This window comes from Mobula hypostoma, chromosome 5, assembly GCF_963921235.1.
Source record: "Mobula hypostoma chromosome 5, sMobHyp1.1, whole genome shotgun sequence".
Classification (NCBI taxonomy): domain Eukaryota; kingdom Metazoa; phylum Chordata; class Chondrichthyes; order Myliobatiformes; family Myliobatidae; genus Mobula; species Mobula hypostoma.
The window spans coordinates 15,609,169-15,633,499 of record NC_086101.1 but is presented as its reverse complement, the minus strand read 5'-3'; the positions used below and the strand labels follow the sequence as shown (position 1 = coordinate 15,633,499).

At 47.9% G+C, this 24,331-nt stretch overlaps 1 protein-coding gene across 2 annotated transcripts in view; it reads right to left on the bottom strand.

Moving 5' to 3' along the window:
- LOC134346637 (early estrogen-induced gene 1 protein-like) overlaps positions 1–24,019 on the bottom strand; it is a 34,704-nt gene extending 10,685 nt beyond the window's left edge. The window contains exons 1-8 of one of the 2 annotated variants that reach the window (XM_063048103.1): positions 23,773–24,019; positions 23,437–23,604; positions 10,105–10,225; positions 6,934–6,963; positions 4,730–4,846; positions 3,542–3,588; positions 1,783–1,943; positions 996–1,094 (exon numbers count right to left, since the gene is read on the bottom strand). In XM_063048103.1, the coding sequence (XP_062904173.1) occupies positions 996–1,094; positions 1,783–1,943; positions 3,542–3,588; positions 4,730–4,846; positions 6,934–6,963; positions 10,105–10,225; positions 23,437–23,582 (721 nt within the window). In that variant the 5' untranslated portion in view covers positions 23,583–23,604; positions 23,773–24,019. The remainder of the gene's footprint in view (positions 1–995; positions 1,095–1,782; positions 1,944–3,541; positions 3,589–4,729; positions 4,847–6,933; positions 6,964–10,104; positions 10,226–23,436; positions 23,605–23,772) is intronic. The other variant, XM_063048104.1, reaches the window with a different exon arrangement.
- Positions 24,020–24,331: the final 312 nt, after the last annotated feature.

Below are 24,331 nucleotides of genomic sequence, written 5' to 3'. Positions count from 1 at the left end.
TTCCTCCCATATTCCAAAGGTACATGGTTAGTGTTGTGGGTACAAGTTGGCACCAGAAGTGTTGCAACATTTACATATTCAGACTGTGTTAGTTGTTTAAGCAAATTTTTTTTTAATTTCAAAATATACTTTATTCAAAAATATATACAATAAACCATTTCAATAACTTTTCATCCTCTACATACGTTTCCATTATAGTCAGTACATATCCGTATTTATAGCCACCCACGTGGCACTCCAGTAGTTCAGCTTAGCATATCATTGTTGAGGGGTATACTCCCCGCCCCCCGTCCCCTCCCACTCCCACGGGTGGAGAAACCTATTCTGTGGTCCTTCCCCACCGGGCCCTTGCGGTGGCTGCACCGAGTTTCAGTCATTTCAGTGCACATGACAAATAAATTTAATCTTTATCATCACATTGGGCCAACTCCATCCTCTTCGCACCTCCCCCACACATTTGTGGCGAGACTGACAAACCTCCGCAGATAAAGCGGGAATGATTCCGACTGACTGCATCACAGTACGAGACGGCCACTCAAATGCACAGGATTGCAAGAGGCTACAGAGAGCCCCGGACTCGAAAATTGCCATCACACTCTCCCCATCATCCGGGACCCCCACCATCCAGACCACGCCCTCTTCTCAATGCTGTCAGTAGTCTTTGGGCCTCTGTACCTGCTCTTCGATGGTAGCAATGAGAAGAGAGCACATCCTGGGTGGTGGAGATGCTCAATGGTGGATGCTGCCGTCTTGAGGAACCGCCTTTTGAAGATGTCCTCGATGGTGGGGAAGTTAGAGCCCATGGTGGAGCTGGCTGAGTTCACAACCCTCTGTATACTAATGCTACGTATATTTTGTCATGCACATTATTTATATAATTTATGTTAATTTATGTTAATGATGTAGTGTGCCCCCACTGCAAAAAAAGCTAATTTCTAAGGCATGTCTGTATGTATGGCTGTGACAATGAACGTGACCTTGAGACACCCACTCACCTGAGAATCGGGACAGTTGACTGGAGGCGCTGGAATTTCGTGAATGCCTGTTCCAGATCAGCTGCTCTGGTGGGCGGTCACCGCCTTCGGGGCTTCCTGCTGAGAGAGAAGACCAGGAGATAAGTGAAGATGTGGCACAGGAGGAAAGCAATTCTGAGGAACAGCCACTCCCACCTCCCTCTATCCCGTCCCACGAAGGGATCCCAGAATTCATAGATCTAGGAGCTTGACACAATGGGTTAGGAGGAAGAACTTTGGACGTCAAAGGGTCTGTGGAATTTGGGGAGCAGTTAAGAAATGGACAAGGGAGAGGAATTAGTCCTGATCTTGTGATAGCACAGGCTTTCTGGGCTGAATGGTCTCCTGTTTCTTAAATTCCTAATAGATGGAGCATTGGCCGGCAATTCCAAGGAGGAACATGTATTTATAAATAAATGTCTATCCAAGCAGGAAGCTGGCGTTCAGTCTTCCATTTCCTCCCAAAATTCAGATCCTGTTTAAACCCAGAGTCAGGAATGTCAGTCTGGAAAATCATCCCTGGAGCCAGATTCGAATCCATTGCTGGCGGCAGAAGCAGCACTCACAGCAAAGTAACTTCTTGACGGGACAGCAGAACTGTTAGGAGCGAGGGAGGCTATTCAGTCCACTGCCTCTGTGCTAGCTTCCCTCAGCCCCATCTAATTCTGGATTGAAAGCCTAGTGCGTCAGATTGCCGGCTAATTTGCCGAGTCAGATTGTTCGCGGTAGTGTTTAGGATAAACCAGGGCTGGGTGTGCAGGATGCTCACCTGTCTCCAGGGAGGACCTGGCACTCCTCTGCTTGCAGGTATCCAGCCGGAGGGTCTCCGTCTCCAGGTCAGAACTCCCCGTCCCATCGTCACCTTTACAATCCAGCGCCAGCGAGCTCCCAGAGCCCAGGACCTCGATGGGCTTGGCCGTGGACTGGGGACTGCAGGGAGAAAAGTGTAAGTCAGTTCAAACAAGCAAGGTGGGAGTGGAGGCAATGCAGTGAGTGGCGAGAAGCATTCAGCTGGTCAGTCGGCAGCCTGAGAGAGAGAATCTGAATGAGCATTTGGGGTTAGTGACCCTCACTCAGAATCCTCAACCTTCTGGACTCTCCGTCTGCGCAGATGCTGCCTGACCTGATGAGCATCTATTTTCTGATCTAATTTTTAGGCATCGTTCCAAAGTAAACACAGACCCTTCAGTCCAACTGGCCCATGCTGACCACGACAACTACCTGCCTGTATGCCTCGAATTTGTTCCCACCCATGTACCTGTGCAAGTGTCTTTCAAATGCTGCTATGTACCTTTCTCAACCACACCCTCTGGCAGCTCGTTCCATATACGCACCATCCTCTGGGTGAAAAAGCTGCCCTCGAGTTCCTATTAGATCTCCCCCCCCCTCACCCGAAACCTGTGCCCTCCAGTTCTTCATTCCCCAGTGCTGGGTAAACACCTGTGTGCATTCATCTTCTGCTCCTCATGAATTTATGCCCCTCCATGTCCTCCAACACTAAAGTCCCAATTTGCTCAATCTCTCTCAATCTCTCTGTAGCTCCGTCCAAGTCCTGGCAGCACGCTCACCGTTCTCCTCTGCACTCCTTCCAACTTAATAGCAGGGTGATCAAAACGGAACACTAATATTTTCCCAGCTTTTATCTTGTTCTATACAACAAAGTGTCTAAAACCTCTAATTACCGAAGACGAGAGACTGCAAATGCCGGAATCTGGAGCATCAAAAATTCTACAACAGGAAACCAGCAAGACGAGCAGCATCTGCTGAGGGAAATGACGCCAACATTTCTGGTCACAACCCAGCACTGGGATTGATTAAGGGTTTTGTCCCAAAAACTCACCAGGTCCTTTCCTCCCACAGATGTTGTTTGGGGCACTGAGTTTCGCAAGACCGTAAGACAAAGGATTGCCCCTAACCTTGTAGCTTTGCTTCCCACCCCCATTCGACTGGTGGAAACCGCTCAACATCTGACCCGCCCGGCACTTGGGGGCTGCCCCTACCACATCCTCGGGTTGTATTAGTTGCTAACACAAACATATTTTACTGTCTGCTTTGATGTAAATGTAACAAGTAAATAAATCTGGGAAAATAAAGTTGTGCTCCCAAAAGATTTTTGACCTTTCAATAAGATATTTCTTCATTCCTCCAAGCTCAAAGAAATGCAGATCGAATTTCCTTCATAGCCCATGATGAGGCAAGTCTCCCACCCCTGGAAGTACCCCTGGTGAATCTCTTTCGGTCTGCTTCCAATGATAGCCTATTCTTTCTCAAATACAGGGAGTGAAACAGTGTGGCCTCACGCTATCTGACCCACTCGCAGCATCCAGCTCCTCCTCTTGGAGGGAGTGTGCAACATGTTGAATCAATTTAGTGTGCCCTCAAGACAATAACTTCTCCGCAAGTCATCCAGACAGCAGCCAATCACATGATGGTGCACTTAAAGATGTGACATTCTTAAAGCAACAATAACCCTCTCACCCCATAGATACCCAGACCACAATCCCCCTCCTCCCTGCCATCATACTTACGTCTTGAAGCACGGATCGCCCGACAGTAGCTGCATACTGATGGATACCTGGGTGGAGAGACAGGGTGTAGAACCATTCAGACGCACATTCAAGAGGGGACAAGATTATACTAGCAAGAGGAAATCTGCAGATGCTGGAAATCAAAGTAACGCACACAAAATGCTGGAGGAACTCAACAGGCCAGGCAGCATCTATGGAGAAGAGTACAGTCGATGTTTTGGGCAGAGACCCTTCAGCACGATTATAGGAGGTACTTCCCCCTTCCTTCTCGGCCTTGGAGGAAGATCTAGGCCTGAAATGTCTGTTTATTCATTACCATAGACGCTGCCTGATCTGCTGAGTTCCTCCAGCATTGTGTGTGTGTTGCTCTGGATTTCCAGCATCTGCAGAATCTCTTGTTTACAGTAGGCAGTACCTGTTCAACTAACGTGAGAAAGCAACACAAGAATCCTCCTCAGTGCCTCGGTAAAGCAGCCAGCATGATTAAAGTCTCCACCGACCCTGAACATTCCCACTTCTCCCCTCTCTGGGATGAAGGTCCCCACCCCCAAAAACACCCATTCACACAAAACCTTAATTTTATTCCCATTAACTTCCTCTTACAGAGAGGACGGGGAATTTCTTTAGCCGGAGGCTGGTGAATCTGTTGAATTAATTGCCAGAGACGGTTGTGGAGTCCAAGTGTTTGGGTGCATCTAAAGCGGAAGTCGATAGGTTCTTGATTAATCAGGGTGTCAAAGGTTACAGCAGTTGAGGGGGATAATATATCAGCCATGATGAATAAATAGCAGAGCAGACTCGATGGGCCAAATGGTCTAATTCTGCTTCTATGTCTCATGGTCCAGTCCCCCATATTCCACTCCTCCCCCACTCATGGGCTGTTGCAATTTACAGCAGCTTATTAACCCTTGAAACTGCGGGATATGGGAGGAAACCAGAGCACATGGGGGAAACCTGTACAGTCACCAGAAGGGTCAAACATCTCAGAGACAAGCGAGCAGAGTGACAGAGCTGAGCTCTCATGGAAAGGCGGGACATGCGCCGGGGGCCGAGTAGCCTGCCGCCAAAGTGTCCCAGAAATCGTCTGCGAACTGGATCCGGCTCCAGCACGGCCGCGGCCGCACTCAAAGCCCACCCTTCCCGGCAGCCCACCCCTGAAGCCCACCCTTCCCGGCAGCCGCAGCGCACCTTGAGGATGGAGTTGTCCTGCCGCGTGTTCTTGGTGTCGTAGCCCTCCAGCAGGCAGCAGCGAGCAGTGGATCCGGCACCGGCAAACTCGGCCAGGTTCAGGTCTACGAAGCCCAGCTACAGGTGGGGAGGAGGAGGAAGGTGGATGAAATACACAGTCAACAGCAAGAATTGAAATGCACACATACACAGTTCCCTGCATTGTTATTATTTTACCTCGTTCTATCTCAATGCACTGTGTAATGATCTGATCGGTATGAACAGTATCTTTTCACTGTATCTTGGTATCTATGGCAATAATAAACCAATGGCAATTTATTCAGGAGATAACACCAATAGTAAAGGAAATTGGTGTGGGCCACTTGGCCCTTCAAATGTGCCCTGCTGTTCAATAAGGTGATCCAACCAACGTTCCTGTTCGATCGCTTGAAGCGTTGATGATTTGACTGGTTATTTACACAAGGGCAGGACCATGGCACAGTGGGTGCTGCTGCCCCAGCATCACACGATCAATCCCAGCCTCTGGTGCACAGACTCCCTCGTGATGCTCCGATTTCCTCCCACGTCCCAAAGACGCGCAGGTTACCCCCTCTCAATTGCCCCTTTTGTGTGGGCAAGGGGTAGAGTCTGGGGAGATGCGTCAGCTGTAAAGTGGTACGGATCAGCGGAAATGGGTGGTTGATGGTCAGCACAGATTCAATGGGCCAAAGGGCCTGTTACTGTGCTGGTTGAATCTATGGTGCTGCAAACCTTGCACCGCCATTCATGTTAAATCCATTACACAGCCGGTATGGTTTGGTTTACAATCTAAACCAAACAGAAAATGCAAAGAGGGCATTTATATTTTCAAGGAACCAGCCAACTGGTGTATCTTGCAATGGGAATTTTTCCTCCCAGTCTTTGCCCCATCAATGTCTCCCACTACCAAGCCAATCTGTCCCCCCACCTGCCCCCAAGCCAATCTCTGCTACACCATCATATCTCACCCCACAAAGCCAATCTCCTTCCCCCCACCCTCACAACCATCTCCTTCACTCCATCCCCCACCTTGTAGAGACTCACAGATGCAAACCCTCTCACCCACACTTGTGCATAGACCTCACTTGTCCTGCAACTCCCCCATCTTTCCCCATTACCCCAGGTAGAACTTGGCCTCCACCCTCCCCATCACTGCCCACTTTCTCCTTGCTCCGCCACCAAACTCATTCCCCTCTTATTGCTTACTGCCCCTCCCATACATCCTGCCCGCTGTTAGCCCTTCTCCTCTCTCGTACTCCCCTCACCTTCTCAAACCAACCTCCCCAAACCCCCACTCCACGTGCTCACCCCTCTGCCCTTCCCCTCACACCCCTCCCTTTCCTTACCCCCCACCACTCCCTCATCTCCCCTCTTACTGCTTACTGCCCCTCCAGTACATCCTGCCCGTTAGCCCTTCTCCTCTCTCATACCCGTCACCTTCTCAAACCAACCTCCCCCACCACACCTCCCCAAACCTCCACTCCCCCAACCCACATGCTCACCCCTCCGCTCCTCCCCCAGCCCTCACACCTCTCCCTTTCCTAATCTCCCACCACTCCATCTCCCCACCCAACTCACCCCATCTACCCAAGCATCCCTCCGCCTTCCCAATCCCCTCCACCCCACCTCTCCCCTCCCACTTTCTCACTTCCTACCTCATCACCCACCCTCTGCTCCCTCCTGCCATCCCATCCTGACCCCTTCACTCCCACTTCCCAACTCCCTACACCTCCCCCTATCTTCCGATGTCTCCCCATCTTCTCACCAACCCTGCCTCCCTCCACCTCACCTCGACCCTTCCCTCCCTCCTGCCTTCGCCACCTCCATCCTCGCACCCCTCCACACTGAACTCTACCTAATGTCCATAACCCCTTCTCTATTCCAGCCCTGCCAATCACAAGTCCCCCAACCCACTCCCCAACTCGAGGCCCACCAGATGAGGACAGGGTGTTGTGTATTTAATATTTTAGTAATATCTTGTATATATATTGTGTGATTAAGCAGTCTTGTTCATTAGGAGTTTTATGTATAAATATATGAATTGCATACGTCATCACACTACCACATGATCGGTGTGCACCTCACTAAAGTAAACACAAAGTTAGATCCTCATTTTTGGACCCCCGTGCCTTCCGTCTAAATAATGTTTTACGGTTACAAAACGTAATATCGAGAAGTGGACCTACCTTCACAAACGACTTTCCGCCTTTCAGCTCCTGTGGGGAGGAGAAAGCAGACAACAGGTCAGGCCCTGTGGTTTGGGGTGAGGTCAAGGGTCGGCCCCTGCAGCTCAGCATCCAACCCCCCCCCCCCGGCAGGTTCATATGCCGAGACTGACGTCCTCTGGGTGTTTAGACATTCCCACCGCAGGCTTGCATAATCCCAGGATGTCTCAGCACTTGGCAACCAAGGCAGATCGTTAGTTTACAAAACACTTCCTGTTGTCATGTAGGAAGTAGCTTACAATTTATAGCATCGCATTAATTGCAGTCTCACTGTGTTTGACATGCTGAATATAGATTGGTAACATCCTTTGTGTTATTTTCATACACAGGATATCCTTAGAGACATGTACCGTAGCTCAGAAACAGGCCCTTCGGCCTACCGTATCCATGGCAACCTACCTACCCATTTACACCAATCCCATCTGGTATTGGTTTATTATAGTCACATCTCTCAAAATACAATAAAAAGCTTGTCTTGCAGACTGTTCATACAGATCAAATCATGATGTATTGAACTAACATTACAGTATGAAGTGTAACAGCTACAGAGAAAGTGCAGTGCGGGCTGACAATAGGTGCAACATCACAGTGAGATAGATTGAGGGGTCAGGAGCCCACCTTATAGAAAAGGTCCTTTCAAGAACCTGATAACAAGAGGGTCCTTGAGCCTGGTGGCACATGTATCATCTGCCTGATGGGAAAGGGAAGAAAAGAGAATTTCCAGGGTGGTTGGGGTCTTTGATTATGTTTGGCGGTTACTGAGGCAGCGAGAAGTATAGACGGAGCCCACAGAGGGGAGACTGGTTTTCATAAAGTCATAGGACATAGGAGCAGAATTGGGCCATTCGGCCCATTGAGAGTTCTGCCATTCAGTCATGGCTGATGTATTATCCACTCAACCCCATTCTCCTGCTGAGTTCCTCTTTCTATGGCTCGCCTCTGTGCCAAACAGCCTCCTTAGTGACTGTATCTGACTCCTCCACCTTCTCTGGCAGCTCATTCCAATATCAGCCAATCTGTGTCATTAATCCCAATTCGAATGCAGGTCATCGACAAATGCACAAGTACAGGTATAAAGAAAATGTTGCTTTCAGAATCATTGCAGGCACGTAGGCGCAGAAAACACTCAGAATATCAATTACACAACTCAGTGTGACAACTTAACCCTCAGCTCCCTTAACTCTACTTCCTCTCCCCTTAAACTTATGCCCTCTTGCTTTTGACACCCCTACAATGGGACAAAGATTTGGACTCTCTATCCTGCCTTTGTCTCTCACAATCTCATACACCTCTGTCAGGTCTCGTTTCAGCCTCCTCTGCTGCAAGGAAGGCAACACCACCCTTCTCAGCCTTTCCCCATAACTGAAGTCCTCCAGGCCTGGAAACATCCTCTGCACTCCCTCGGTTGAGTCGGTGGTAAGGAAGGAAATGCATTGTTAGCATTCATTTCAAAAGGACTCGAACACAGGAGCAAGATGTAATGCTGAGGCTTTAAAAAGCATTGGTCAGACCATATTTGGAGTACTAGGAACCGTTCTGGGCCCCATTTCTAAGAATGAATACACTGACATTGGAGAGGTTACAGATGAGGTCCCAGAATGAAAGGGTTAACATACAGAGAACGTTTGATGCCTCTGAGCCTGTACTTGCTGGAGACAAGAATCTGAGGGAGGACCTCATTGAAACCTACTAAATATTGAAAGGCCTAGGTAGAGTGGATGTGGAGAAGATGTTTCCATTGGTGGGAGACTCTAGGACCAGAGGACACAGCCCTTTAGAACAGAAATGGGGAGGAATTTCTTTAACCAGAGGGTAGTGAAGCTGTGACATTATTGCCACAGACAGCTATGGCGGCCACGTCACTGGGTATATTTAAAGTGGAGATTGATAGGTTCTTTATTAGTTAGAGCATCAAAGCAGGAAAATGGGATTGAGAGGGAACACAGATCAACTATGATCAAATGGTAGAGCAGACCCAATGGGCCAACTCATCGATATGCTTTAGAAACATAGGAAACCTGCAGCACAATACAGGCCTTTCGGCCCACAAGGCTGTGCCAAACATGTCCTTACCTGAGAAATTACCTAGGCTTACCCATAGCCCTCTATTTTTCTAAGCTCCATGTACCTATCCAGGAGTCTCTTAAAAGACCCTGTCGTATCCACTTCCACCACTGTCGCCGGCAGCCCATTCCACACACTCACCACTCTCTGCCATCTCCTCTGTACCTCTTCCAAGCACCTTAAAACTATTCTCTCTCATGTTAGCAATTTCAGCCCTGGGAAACAGCCTCTGGCTATCCACACCATCAATGCCTCTCATCATCTTACACACCTCAGATTTCCCCTCATTCTTCTAAACTCCAGAGAGTACAGGCCCAGATTAGACTATCACTGTGGCCAGTTTGGAGACGATGGGCTCAGGGGCTCGTGCCCGTACAGTGCTGTTCTTATTCTAAGTATCAGGGACTCGAAGTCAGTGGGACTGTGTGGGTGTGGGATGAACCTCTTTCAAGTTGATTCTATCCCCCACGACCCTTTTCTTCACTAATGTTCCGTTGCTTCTTTCCTGCTCCCTCTCCCCGTTTCCATTCTCTGGAGTGAATGGAGGGGTTGCCGTGTGAGGAAATTAAAATGTTTGGCCACGGGGAGGTTCACCTTTTGGCGTAAACACAAAATACTCTGCAGATGCTGGGGTCAAAGCAGCACTCACAAGACGCTGGTCGAGCAGCATCCGTGGAAACGATCGGTCGACGTTTCGGGCCGGAACCCTTCGTCAGGACTGAAGAGGGAAGGGGCAGAGGCCCTATAAAGGTGGGGGGGGGGGGTGTTGCGAGTGTTGCTTCCCCTTTTGGCAGATGGAATGGAGGTCCTCGATGAGGCAGTCCACCATTTTACAAAAGGTTTCCATACAGACATGATAAATAAGTGAATCTGGATCTGATCTGTATGAACAATATGCAAGATATGTTTTTCATTGCATCTCAATACATGACAATATTAAACTAATACCAATTGACTCCACCATTTATCCAAATGTTGTGCTGTAGAATTTGGTTCCACGAGCCCAGTTGGTCTAGACACTGTCTGACCACAGCTCTCCCCTGCGCAGACATCAAAAAGCAAACTCACCTTGCGGACAGACACCCGACAGACGCTCGGATCGAGGACCCCCGTGACAGGGCTGCCGTTCATCTTGCACATGAAGCGAAATTCCTTCTGCCAGTGGACAGAGTTCTCCTGCACTTCTTCCCTGGGAAGGGCGGTGGGAGGGAGGCAGACACATTAGTCACTTACACGTCAAGTAAAGTGGGCAGGGGGTGGGGGTAGTGGAAATGGGTACAGAGGGGGTGGGGCAAAGAGAGAAATGCAAATGTATAGAAAGACTCACAAAGGACTAGAATTATCATAGTAACCACATCCACTGCCTCAAATCAAGCTTCTGATCACCAAGGCATCGACAACCAGAGGTCAGAGTTAGAGTGCCAAGGTTGGATAACGAGGTCGATCGGTTTTGTGTGGTTGTTTGAATTCTGATTGCAAGGATGTCGATGTTAGCTGAGCATCATGGGATCCGGTTAAGGGGAAAATGCAATCAGTGGGATAGGGCGTGTGCGCAGTGGGATTTTCTGACCATCAACATCTCAGAAGATCTGTCTGGGCCCAGTGCATTGATGCAATTATGAAGAAGCTATACTTCATTAGGAGTTTGAGGAGATTTGGTATGTCACCAAAAGCTCTTGCGAATGCACAGTGGAGGGCGTTCTGACTGGTTGAACCTCCGCCCCATTTGGAGGCTCCAATACACAGGATTGAAAAGGAAATCTGCAGAGGGTTGAGGACCCAACTAGCTCCACCATGGGCAGAAAGTGGGAGTGCACATCTCACATAATCACTCATGGTCTCAGAGCACAATCAGGAATGCTCACCAACGCCTCAGCTTTCTGAGAAAGCTTAAGAGAGCTGGACTGTGTACATCAATACTCATGACCTTCTACAGACGCAGGGCAGAGAACATCCCAGCAAGTCATGCCACTGCACGGTACGGAAACCGCACTGCGACCGACAGGAAGGCTCGACAATGAGTGGCCCAAACTGCCCAATGCATCACCGCCATCAGAGGGGCTGGAGAAGGACCCGTAACTTCCACCCTGCTCATGCTCCCATCAGAAAGGCGGCTATATAGCATCCATGCTAAGACCACCAGACTCAAAAACAATTACTTTCCCCAAGCAGTGAGGCTGATCAACACCCTTAACCTCTATCCCACCACTCCACACCCCCAACCACCACTACTTTATCATTTCCTGTCTATACATACGGTGACTGACAGTCCTGTCCATAGCATCACCTTATGGACAGACTATCAACCTACATATACAAGCCATTTTATGCATTTATAGTTGTGTTTTTATTTATTGTGTTTTAACTTACTGTCTTTTTGTGCTGTGTTAGATCTGGAGGAACAATTATTTTGTTCTTAACACTTGCGTACTAGAAATGACAATAAGCCACCTTGAAGCCTCCCCACCAAAGACATCTTCAAAAGGCAATGCCTCTAGGAGGCAGCATCCATCGGCAAGGACTCTCTCCATCCTGGACAGGCCCTCATCTCATTACAGTACCACCATCAGGGAGGAGGTACAGGAGCCCAAAGACACACACTCAACATTTTACAATCAGCTTCTTCCCCTCCACCATCAGATTTCTAAATTTTTTTTTTAAGATTATAAAGACTCTTTTATTGTCATTTAGTAATGCATGCATTAAGAAATGATACATTATTTCCTCCGGTGTGATATCACAAAACACAGGACAGACCAAGACTGAAAAAACTGACAAAACCACATAATTATACATATAGTTACAAACAGTGTAACAATACCATAACTTGATGAAGAAAGTCCGTGAGCACAGTAAAGTTCAAAGTGTCTCAAATGTCCCACATCTCACGCAGACGGGAGAAGGAAAAAAAAACTCTCCCTGCCATGCCGACCACAATCTGAGTCATCCGAAAACTTCAAGCTCTGATCAGCTCTCCGACACCGAGCACTGAGCGGCATCTCTGCCGAACGATTCAACTTCCTTCTCAGTTGCCAAAAGCGGGCAAGGCAGGGGATTTTGAGGCCTACCCTCCGAAAGATTCCCAACCACACAGTAATGACAGCAGCGGATGGGAGTTTCAGAAATTTCTCCAGATGTTCCTCTGTGATTTCATGTCTATTCTCCATCAAATCAGAATTGTCCACGGCCCCTATTTAACAGATACGATATCATTTTTCACCGGAGGGCTGCGCACGTACGGCGCACTGCCATCTTCTCCTCCCGCCGGAGGTCCACTGATTTTATTTTTTTTTTCTTTTAAAAAGTGGGCTGTTTGAGAAAGATGAGTTGAAATTCCCTCTCTTAGGACCCTGATCTTGCTCCCAAGGCAGAGGGGACTGAGACTGAGCAGTGACGGGTGAAAGGTTACTGGGGGGAGAGGCAGGAGTATGGAGTTGTGGTTCCAATGGCACAGCAGGACCGGAGCGGCCTAGTGACCAGCTTCTCTAGCTGAAACGTAACCATTCTGTTTAATCTGGCATTGTCAGACCCTCCAGCTACTAAGCTGGAAAGCCACTCTGCATTTGGCCAATTTCAACACTTGCCTCTCGGTTAGTACACTCACCAAGGGAGAAGCACTTCTGAAGAAGTGTTTCTGGGAAGGCCAGCCTGACCAGTCTCTCCTTATAACTCATGATTTTTGGAATTCCAGTAGATAAATGTCATGGAGAAGTACAACACAGAAACAGGCCCTTCAGCTGATCTAGTCCATTCAGGGCTGCCCTCTCCCCTAAATGGTCCATGAACACTTTTTTCTCCACCTGCTGAAGGGCATCAGCCCGAAACATCGACAGTGGTCTTTTCTGTAGACGCTGCCTGGCCTGCTGAGTTCCTCCAGCATTGTGTGTGTTCTTCTATTCCTCTTGTGCATCATTTCTTATTAATTTTTTTTATGCCTTGCAATTGACGGCTGTCTCAAAACAACGAGTTTCACGACATTAAGTCAGTGATAATAAACCAGATTCTGAGGTCATGAGGAGGGGGTGGAATTTGGGGCCAATAGTAGCCCCTCACACACACCTCACACAGCGCACAGGAGCCTGACGTGCCCAGAAGCCACAACCACAGAAGCACAATGACTCATCAACGCCTCCCTTATTCCAGCTGTCATGACCAGATCTGCCCAAAACTTGTTAGAGCACAGCTGGCCCTTTTTTTGTTTCCATCTGCCCGCACCCAGAGCTGCTCACATCTGCTGATGACGCTCACCAAGTGAGGTCACGTCGTTAGGGCAAACACCGAGAAACTCTGTAAACCCAAACCGCTCCCCTTGCAGCCTCCAGCGTCGGAGGCTGTGGAAAGCTGTAGAGCGGTGCAGAGGTGAACTCTGGAACACAGGCAGACCCAAACCAGGCACTCTTCCCCCTCCCCGCCTAAACCAGTGAACAGGCCGTTCCACAAACGAGAGAGGAAGTCAGGCTCCGTCCATGCTCCAGAGCACGATGGTAGAGCTGCTGCCCTAAGCCCAGGAGACCTGGGTTCAATCCCAGCCTCGGACGCTGAGAGCGTACAGTTTGACCATGCGGGGGACTAGGAGTGCGTGGCTATTTCTTAGCCGTACGACATGAAAACAGACCTCAATACTGCCTGCGGCCCCTGCCCCTGGCTCACTCTTTCAGAACGGAAGGACGAAAAAAATGAAGGAGGGAGATCAGGAAGGTAGCTCTCCACATCTACAGCACCTGCTATCCCAGCCTCAGGAGATCTCTGTCCACTTCCCAGAAACAGTTCTTCAGAAGTACTTCTCCCTTGGTGAGTGTACTAACCGAGAGGCAAGTGTTGAAATTGGCCAAATGTAGCGTGGCTTTCCAGCTTAGTAGCTGGAGGGTCTGACAATGCCAGATGAAACAGAATGGTTACGTTTCAGCTAGAGAAGCTGGTCACTAGGCCGCTCCGGTCCTGCTGTGCCATTGGAACCACAACTCCATACTCCTGCCTCTCCCCCCAGTAACCTTTCACCTTCTACCTCTCAGCCTCAGCCCCCTCTGCCTTGGGAGCAAGACCAGGGTCTTGAGAGAAAATATCGACTCATCTTTCTCAAACAGCCCACTTTTTTTAAAAAAAGAGAAAAAAATAAAATCAGTGAATCCTAAGTCTGGAACTTCCCCACATCCATCTTGCCTTAACTTTAATTTCTCCTCTCGGTCTTCTGAATCCTGAGTCAGAGTTATACAGCAGACCATTCGGCCCATCTTGTCAATGCCTCCTTGTGCTAGCCAAAAACTTGCCCACATTTGGCCCATATCTCTAAACCTTTACTGCTTAGGCCCCTTATTCCTCTAAGCCTTTTCTATCTATGAATTTGTCTAACTGTCTTGTAAACATGGAAACTGTTATGCAGCTTCCTCAATTATACCCTCTGCAGAGAAAATTTGTCCCTCAGGGGTCAGCTCTTCGAATTGTACACACCTCGCTCTGTGTGGAAAAACCTGCCTGCTCCTCAGGTCTCTTTTAAAACTTGCCCTCCTCTCCTTAAACCTGTGCCATCTAGTGTCAGCCTCCCCTACCCTGAAAAAAAAATGTCTATTCACCCTGTCTAAACCTGCTCACAAGTCTACACACCAGCATCAGGTCACCCCTCAGCACCCTCCACTCCAGGGAAAACAGTCCAGCCTGGCCAGTCTCTCCTTATAACTCATGATTTTTGGAATTCCAGTAGATAAATATCATGGAGAAGTACAGCACAGAAACAGGCCCTTCAGCCCATCTAGTCCATGCAGGACTGCCTTCTCCCCTTGATCTGCACCCACAAAGCCCTCCATACCCTGACCCAAACTTTTAACATTGAAATCAAGCTTGCATGCACAACTTTCACCAGCAGGTCGCTCTACACTCTCATGACCCTCTGAGTGAAGTTTCCCCTCATGATCTCCTTAAACTTTCCACCTTTCCCTCTTAACCCATGACCTCTGGTTTTAGTCCTTCCCAACCTCAGAGGGAGAAACCTGCTTGCACAAACCCAATCTATAATGCTCATAATTTTGTATACCTCGATCAAATCTCTCAACCTTCTACATTCTAAGGAATGAAGTCCCAACCTATTCAATCTTTCCTTATAACTCAGGACCTCCAGTCCTGTCAACCTTATTTACATTTTTCCTGTAGGTGGTCTACTCAAAGATTCATAAAGTCTATGCCAATCACTCATTTTTCAGAAGTCCCATCTTATCCCACCTTATCCTCCACACTTCCCACTCATCCACACAGGAAAAAATCTTAGGCACCACAAGTTGTTCAATATGAAGCGAGCATCACGTGGGGAAATTTTGATTACCGCACAGTTTGTGGCAGTTATTTGGTGCATGCTGGGCTACGCTAGTTCTCAGAACAATCTCTCCCCCTATGGTCTCTTACACATCCCCCCCACACCCACACCAGAACCTACTGATCCACATTTCTGGGGAAACCAGAACACACATTCTCCACACAGACAAGACCGGAGGTTAGGATCGAACCTGGGACCCCAGAGCTTGCTCTACCTGCTGCACCACTGTGTCGCCTCAGCAGACAACCCACCTTCTCCAGGAAATAGCTAGACAGTGGTTCAACTTTGGAACTTCCTTCTGCAAAGGGCACACCAATGCTGCTCCAGTTGTTAGTTTTAATCAGAACGATAAATTTTCACCGGTCAGAGGGGGAAGTCAAAAATCAGCCACAATCTTAAGGTGCCTCTTCCTGCAGGCCATGCTGGAGGCTTCAGTAACACAAGGGGTTCTGCGGATGCTGGGAATCCAGGGCACAGGCACAAAATGCTGAAGGAGCTTAGCAGGTGAGACAGCATCTATGAAGGGGAATAAAGAGTCAAAGTTTCCAGCTGAGACCCTTCATCAGGACCGGTCCAAAAGGCGAAAACTCAATAAGAAGGGGCAGAGGGGAAGGAGTTCGAGCTGGCAGGTAACAGGCGAGACCAGGTGAGGAAGGATAATCTTTCCCCTCACATATCCTTCCCCCCACCCACTCTCTGCTTTCCAAAGGGATCACTCTCTCTCTGACTCCCCTGTCTATTTGTCCCTCCCCACTGATCTCCCTGACATGTGGGACAAGTGCTACATCTGCCCCGTGCCTCCTCTCTCACCACTATTCAGGGCCCCAAAGTTAAACATAAATTACACATGTGGTGTACAAATGTCACCATATACAACCTCGAGATGCATTTTATTGTGGGCATACACAGTACATACAAAGAGACATAATAGACTCAGTGAGAAACTACAAAGACAAACAACCAATGTGCAAAACACAACTGCGCAAATGCAGAAAGAAAATGAGAACACAAGTTCAACGTACAATTAGAAGTATACGACCTGTAGATTCATCTTCTCAAGGATTCGACAACTTTGAGCTGTAGAATTCTTGAAAGTGAGTCCACAGGTTGTGGAATCAGTTCAGAGTTGAGGTGAGTGAAGTTATTCACACTGGTTCAGGAGTCTGAGAGTTGCAGGGTAGTAACTGTTCCTGAACGGCCTTTCAGGGCTGACACCTGCTAGTTTGATGGGGTCATCTACTGTGTCCAGGGTGTGAAGAGACCCAATGGGGTGGCTTCAATAACCCACCACTCTGGATCGATTCAAAGAAGGGCCATTCTGAAGAAAATCCTCGGTAGTCATTGAGCTAACCCATTGAGAAACTACAAGACTCGGATGTGTCAGCAGACCGGGCTCCCATCCAAGTTTTAAATCTAGCCTTCCGAGGAAGGCAGTTCTAGTCCCAACAGGAAAAGAGAAGGAAAAAGGATTGGCGCAAAGGCCACGCAGCCAACTGGCAGCTGCAGCTCCACCCCCAAATTATACTCACTGAGCTCTGACCCAGTCAACAGCAACATGGTCCATTTGACCTTGGCCTCAGCCCCACTTTTCTGTAGCCCTCAACTCCCCGGCCTATTTACTCCGACCTCCAACTTAAACGGGTCTCCAATTTCACCCACCTCCGGGTTGGAGGGTTCCAGAGATCCAGTGGTGTGGTGGGTAGAGCCACTGCCTCGCAGTTCTAGAGATCCAGATTCGATCCTGACCTCCAGCACTGTGTCTGTCTGGAGTTTGCTAGTTTCTCCTGCAATGGGTTCCCCCCAGTTTCCTCCCCCATACCAGAGATGCAAGTTAATCGGCTGCTGTAAGCTGCCTCCAATGTGTAGATAAATGGTGGAATGGGGGGTAATAGATAATAATGTGGGGGGAATTAAAATTGCATTAATCTAGTGTTAAATAGATGGTTGATGGCCAGCATGGACTCTGTGGACTGAAAGGCCTGTTTCTCAAACAATGGAAAATCTGCAGATGCTGGAAATCCGAGCAACACACACAAAATGCTGGAAGAACTCAGCAGGCCAGGCAGCATCTATGGGGAAAAAGTACAGACTCTGCCTGTACACTCTCTCTCTCTCTGAAGTGTTTTAAACCTTTCTAAGAAATTCCTTCTCCCTCCATCCTAACTTATCCCAAAAATGTGCCTCTCCCACCAAAGGGAACTCCCTCAGTGCCAACCCCATCAGTCGCCCCAAACCAGATTCTGATGTGACGCCAAACCAAGTTATCAGACGATTGATGCTAATGAGAGAGACAAGGGAGACAATGGAGAAACGTTCAAAGTGTTAATGAGAGAGGAGAGAGAGATTAACAGAAAAGAGACACAATTCCGAGTATTGACGGACCGGTTGCTTTGAACCTGAACTGTTTGAAGTTTGATGGACAGGCGATACCCCAGCAGGGGGATAAAAAGAACAAGTTCGCTAAGGCACAGGACACACCATGAGATAATGAGAACCTGGAAGAGCGGTGTGCCCCCACAAGTTGGTGGGAGTTTGGAGGTCCGGTTCACAGGAACCAACGATAGACTCACAGGGTGTAAAGGTACAATCGGTGGGAACCTGGTGTGTGTGTCCGCCCTTGCCTGGGTGCCGAGTTCACCACAGAAGAACGGTTGTATCCGCAACGGAGGAGACACAGTTGGTGACCACAGCAGGATAGAAGACATAAAAAGGTCTGCCCGAAAACCAACTGCGAAGACATCAAAGGTCTGCCTGAATCAAATTGCATCCCCCTCCCTCTCTCCAACTGCACAACAGTGATTACTGCTAACTGTACTAAGCTGAACTGAACTCTGCATCACTTAAGACTGATCATTTTACCCCTAGACCGTGATAGAGCTTGATTCCTATTACCCTAGTTCTGTGTACATGTGTGTATTATCATTGCTAACCTGTTGCATTTATATCCTTACATTTAGAGTACTGTGTTACTTATTTCTTTAATAAGACCTTATTAGTTCCTAGTAAACCAGACTCCGAGTGGTCCATTTCTGCTGGTTTGGCAACCCAGTTACGGGGTACGTAACACTGACCACACCCACCCACCACCCCTCTCACCCATTCACACTGACTCCAAAGGGTGCCGTCTGTGTGGTGTTAGTGTGTGACCATTTGGGCTGCTCCCTCCGGTCCCCGATTCCATACAGCAGATCAGTATTTGGCCCACTGAATCCATGCTGGTTCTCGGTAAATACCATCAATTCCCTTTGCTAAAGATTAGATTTGTAAAGATGAAGACTAGCTTTGTTTGCCACACGTACATTGAAACAGACACAGAAATGCGTCAGTAACCAACACAGCCCGAGGATGAGCTGCAGGGCAGCCTGAAAGCGTCACCACACTTCCAGTGTCAGCAACGCTTACCCACAATTTATTAACCCCAATACAAAGGTCTTTGGAATATGGGAGGGAACTGGAGCACCAGAAGTAACCAACCCAGTCAAGGGAAAGAATATACAGTACAAATTCCTTACTGACCTCAGCAGGAACTGAACCCAGATCACTAGCGCTGTAAAACATTGCACTAACCACTCAGCTACCATATCATCCGTTACTTACTTCTGACTAACTGCCCGTTCGGCCACTGACATTGAGGGTATCATTAAGGGTCCTCCATCTGCGTCTGTCTTTGGTCACTCAAATGTAGAAGGATTCTTCACTGCTGTTTTGTTTTACCAGTCAGGATAGTTAGCCCTGAGCTAAACCTCGAACCTGAAGGACCGGTCTGGCCTCTACCCTTTGACCTCATTTGGCAAGGGTGGCCCTAGCAAGAGCCAAAGCAGAAGGCCCTGACTCCAGCCAGCATTGCTCTCCAGGTCATTAAGGCACGTAAGTCTCCAAACTACGACAAGGTTGAGGTCCTCTTGGAGGACAGTGCCACCCCTAATGCTAACTTTCATCTGCTATTCATTCTGCTGAATGCCTAATACAATTGCCTTGAAAAGCAGCCATTGCTGTTCCCAACATCTCAATTGTTAGAGTGTTCCAAAACATCACTTCTTCCTGCAGAGAAATCCTCCTCCTTCACCATCCTCTTCCCCCCCACCCCGGCCTCCACCAGCCCGCAAGAATTGACCCACAGAACACGGAGCAACATTATTATCCAAATCAATGTATAATCCACACATTCGGCTATGGGTCTGGAAACCCTGCCAGTTTTTAAGCTGAGCAACACAAACAAAATGCTGGAGGAAATGCTCAGCGAGTCAGGCAGCATCTACGGACAGGAATAAACAGTCAGCATTTCAGGCCAAGACCTTTCTGCAGGATGGGAGAGGAAATGGGTAGAGCCAGGATAATGCTGAGGAGGGGAAGGAGTACAGGCTGGCAAGTAATCCGTGAGAGTGGGTGAGGGGGAAGATGGGGCGAAGTGAGAAGCTGGGAGGGGATAGGAGGAAGAAGGAAGCTGATAGGGAAGGACAGTGGAGCATGGAAGAACAGGAACCACAGGGATGTGATGGACAGGTGAGGAGAAGAGGAGGAGTGAGAGGGTAACCAGAATGGGAGAGAAATTATCAAGAGTTAGAAAAATTGATGTTCATGCCATTAGGTTGGAGGCTACCCAGATGGAATATGAGGCGTTGCTCCTCCACCCTGAGTTTAGCCTTGTCATGGGAGTAGAAGAGGTCTTGGACCGACATGTGACAATGGGAACAGGAGGTCAAATTGAAACACATGGCTACTGGGAGATCCTGCCTTTTCTGGTGTACAGAATGGAGGTGCTTGGAAAAGTGGTCCCCCAATCTATGTCAGATCTCACCAATGTGGAGGAGGCTACACTAGGAGCACCATATAACCAAATGTTTAAATTGGGATTTTTTTTTTAATACAACAATCTAGTATTATATGGATCACTGCATACAGTTCTGCTTGCCAGACTACAGGAAGTAATATGATACAGAACATTGAACAGTACAGCTTAGAAACAGGCCATCTGGCCCACAACATCTGTGCCGACCACAATACCAAATTAAACTGATCCTACCTGCCCGCACAGGATCCGTATCCTTCTATTCCCCGTCTGTCCCTCTGCCTGCCTAAACACCATTATCACATCCACTTCCACCACCACCCTTAGAGCCTGATCCGGGTACCACCCACTCTGTGGAAAATAAATCCTGCCCCACACATCTCCTTTCCGTGTCTCACATGACATGAATGTCCTCCAATACTTAATACTTGCACCCAGAGAAAAGTCTGTCCTATCTATGCCTCAGGATTTTATAACTTTCTGTCGGGTCTCCACTCAGCTTCCGACTTTGCAGATGGCCCAAGTTTACACGTACAGCAAAACAGCTCAGTAGAAGGCCTTTCGGCCCACGATGGGGTGCTAACCAGTTAATGACACCCAATCCCTTCTATCTCCACGTCTCTCCATTCTCTGCACATTCATGAGCCTTTTAAACATATCTTTTGTATCTGCCTCCACCTCCTTAGGCAACGTATTCCAGGGACCCACCACCCTCCGTGCAAAAAAACTTGCCCTGCACAGGCCCTTTGGACTCTCCTGCTTTCACCTTCAATTTAACCCTAGCAAAAAGACATCAACATCTTACTCTGTACCTGCTGTAATGTGATTTTATAATTGATATTGAGGTTTGTCCCACTTCTCCTTAGAGTTGATGCTCTCTAACTCAGGCGAGAGGCTAGTGAACATCTTCAGCACGACTTGCACATCCTTCCTGTAACATTTGAAGTATTGCGTGCAGCCAGCCTGCAGGCCTAATCGTTTATAACCAAATTGTGGCCTAACTGTCATTTTATACAGTTGCGACACGACTTCCTGGCGCTCCAGGACAGCCTCCACCCCACTGTTATAAGACTTGGAACGGTTCCTTGTACGATAAGATGGACTCGATGTCAATCTACAGGACTGTGCAAGGGCACACAAGACTTCTGCACAGTACTGTATTTGTCAACGTGGAGTGGAGAGCAAGCTTGTAAATCTGGTGGGGGCAAAAGATGTTGGAAATGGCGAGGGTGGAGCGCTGTGGGAGGGGTGGCAGAGAAGGAGTGGAGGGGTGCTGTGACTGCAGACACACCCAGCCACAGGCAGGGTCATTTAATTCCAAACAGTTGGTTTATCAGTCATTACAGAATGTCTCGCTGGTTCTTCCTGCTCCCTTCCCCTTTTCCCAACTATGATTCCCCTCTCCCTGCCTCCTATCCACTCTCAGTCCACAGTGGAGACCCAGATCAGAATCAGGTTTATCATCACGTTACGAAATCAGTTTTGTTTTTGCAACAGTACAGTGCAATACATAAAATTAGTACAGTGCTCTGCATAGGTGGTCAAGAATTTTGCATAGTACTGTATCTCATTGTGACCTTGCATTTTACTGTCCACCTGCACTTTCTCTCAACACTTTACAGGTATTCAAAGTGGAGGTTGATTAGTCAGAGCATCAAAGGTTACAAGGAGAAAGCAGGAGAATGGGGTTGAAAGGGAAAATAAATCAGTCACGATGGGATAGCAGAGCAAACTCGATGGGCCGAGTGCACTAATTATGTTTCTACATCTTTTGATCTTTATTCTGCATTCTGTTATTGTTTTACCTTGTACTGCTTCAATGATCTGTGTAATGATCTGATCTTGTGGACAGTATTCTAGACATGTTTTTTCACTGTACATATGTACATATGACACTAATAAACCAGTTTGCAACCTATCCAAAGGAGGTAAGCAGGTCTTTTCCAGGTTTCAGAACTGAGAGTGCAGGGGAGATTCACCAGGTGCTGGCCTGGTATGTAGGATGTTATTCAATGAGAGATTGGATAGGCTGCCGGAATGCTTTATTCTTTCGTCATGAAACTTCCCAATACAGTACCAGTAAACTTTCTCAGCCATGTGTAAGCTACTAAATACCACAAGCAGATTTTGCAGAAAGTTTTCTACAAAAGAGCAGTGAAAGTCTTAATGGTGTTTGCACTAAGAAATGTATTAAAAATCCAAGATGCCAAGTTGGGGAAGAAAAAAATATCACTTCACACTGAACGGACCAAGTCACAAGTACTGGATAACCAAAGGGTTATAAACTGGTATCAATAGGTAAAGCTGCAGTATACTTCCATCCAATCGTTCCTCTACAGTGCAAGATCAACTTCTTGTAAGAATGGTACCAGAGTACAGACAGAATCACCTTCTTATAGTCCTGCTCGAGCTCTCCAGTCGATCCACTGTTGAAAGGCCGCGATAGAGTGGACATGGAAAGGATGTTTCCTATACTGGGGGGATTCTGGAGCCAGAGGGGACAGAGGGACGTCCATTTAGGACAGAGATGAGGAGGAATTTATTTAGCTGGGGGTAGAGAATCTGTGAAATTCATTGTCACAGACTGCTGTGGAGGTTAAGTCATTTGGTGCATTTAAGGTGGAGGTTGATAGGTTCTTGATTAATCGGGGAGTCAAATGTTACGGAGAGAAGGCGGAGAACGAGGTTGAGAGAGAGATAATAAATCATGAAATCGCGGAGCAGACTGGATGGGCCGAATGACCTAATTCTGCTCCCGTGTCTTATGGATATCTTCGAAAGGCGATGCCTAAGGACGGCAGCGTCCATCATTAAAGACCCTCACCATCCGGGACACATCAGGGTCGTCAAGGATGAGATGGGCCAAAATGGCCCGTTTCTGTGCTGTACGGTTCTTTGATTAAAACCTAAATAAATAAAACTAGTTTAAACACTGGGATTTAAATTCGTGTTTCTTGGAATTACCACTGTTAAAGTCAGGCTGGCCCGCCGAAAAAAAATAGAGCGTCTGCCTCGGAGTTTTGCAAACGTATGTCCACATCCTTCGATGCGGTCTGTGCGTGGGGTTTTCACGTTCTAAATTTAATTGCCCTTTGATATGCAGATCCGGACAGGAAAAGAGATAGCATCGATAAGATGGGTTGAATGGCATGTTCTACAGATTCTGTGGAACGAGCACGATATACCGTAACATTAAGTCGAGTCCTTCAAGGGGTGGGGTGGGGGAATTATCCTCTTGGAAGGGCTAGGATGAACGTTAGGGGAGAACGAATGGCCTCTTTCAACCGGGCGTGCGTCGGTTGCTCACCTCGAGGTCAGTTCGCTGAAGCCTCCGCCTTGCAGGAGGCGGATTTTACAGAAAAGGATCCCGTTCACGAACGGCACGGCAGACAGGTTCACCACCGTCAGCCTCACCAGAAACTTAAACCTCTTCCTTTTCGTCAGGAATGCCATCGAGAGACCCCCTGCTTCCACCCTACCGAAAGGCAAAGTAAATGTCAGTCTCAAAACTAAAGATAACCCGCCTTAAAAAGAAAATAAATTTAGAAAACATCAACCACAATATCAATTTAGCAAAACATCTATTGTACAGCGTATCAAATACTCTGTCCATTGAAATTTAAGTTTAATCAGTTATAATTACCCGGTTTGAAGGCTGTGTTAAAGGGATGGTTGTACTTCCTAGAGAGCTCTGGCGAGTTCCACACTCGTGATTGTTTTCAGAGAAAAGTTAACACTGGCCGTGAAGAAGCAGAAATGTTTCGCAAGTTCCAGATTCGCGTTCACGACTCGCCCCTTCCCCGTAACTGTCTGTCCGTTTGATCCCAATTAAAGAAACAGCCGTCGGTACACTGAGCCCTGCCTCGCTCGGGCTCTTTCACGGGACTCCATTCACTTTACCACTCCCCCGTTTCAAGTGTCATGTGAGCATAGAGGCTGTAAGACAGCCTCCTTGTTTTGTAATTGGGTCGGAAGGTGCGAGATTTGGAGAGGGTGTTCCCTCTTCTGGGAGAGTCAATAACTGGAGGTACGGGTTTTCGAAAAAAAAAGGCGTTAACGGGTTAGAGTAGCAACGAGGCGATTTTCTCGGTCTTTGAGAGTTAGTCATAAAACACAGACAGGACCTTCAGCCTAATTCAAAGTAAATTCATTATTAAAGTACGTATATGTCACCATATACAACCCTGAGATTCATTTTCTCG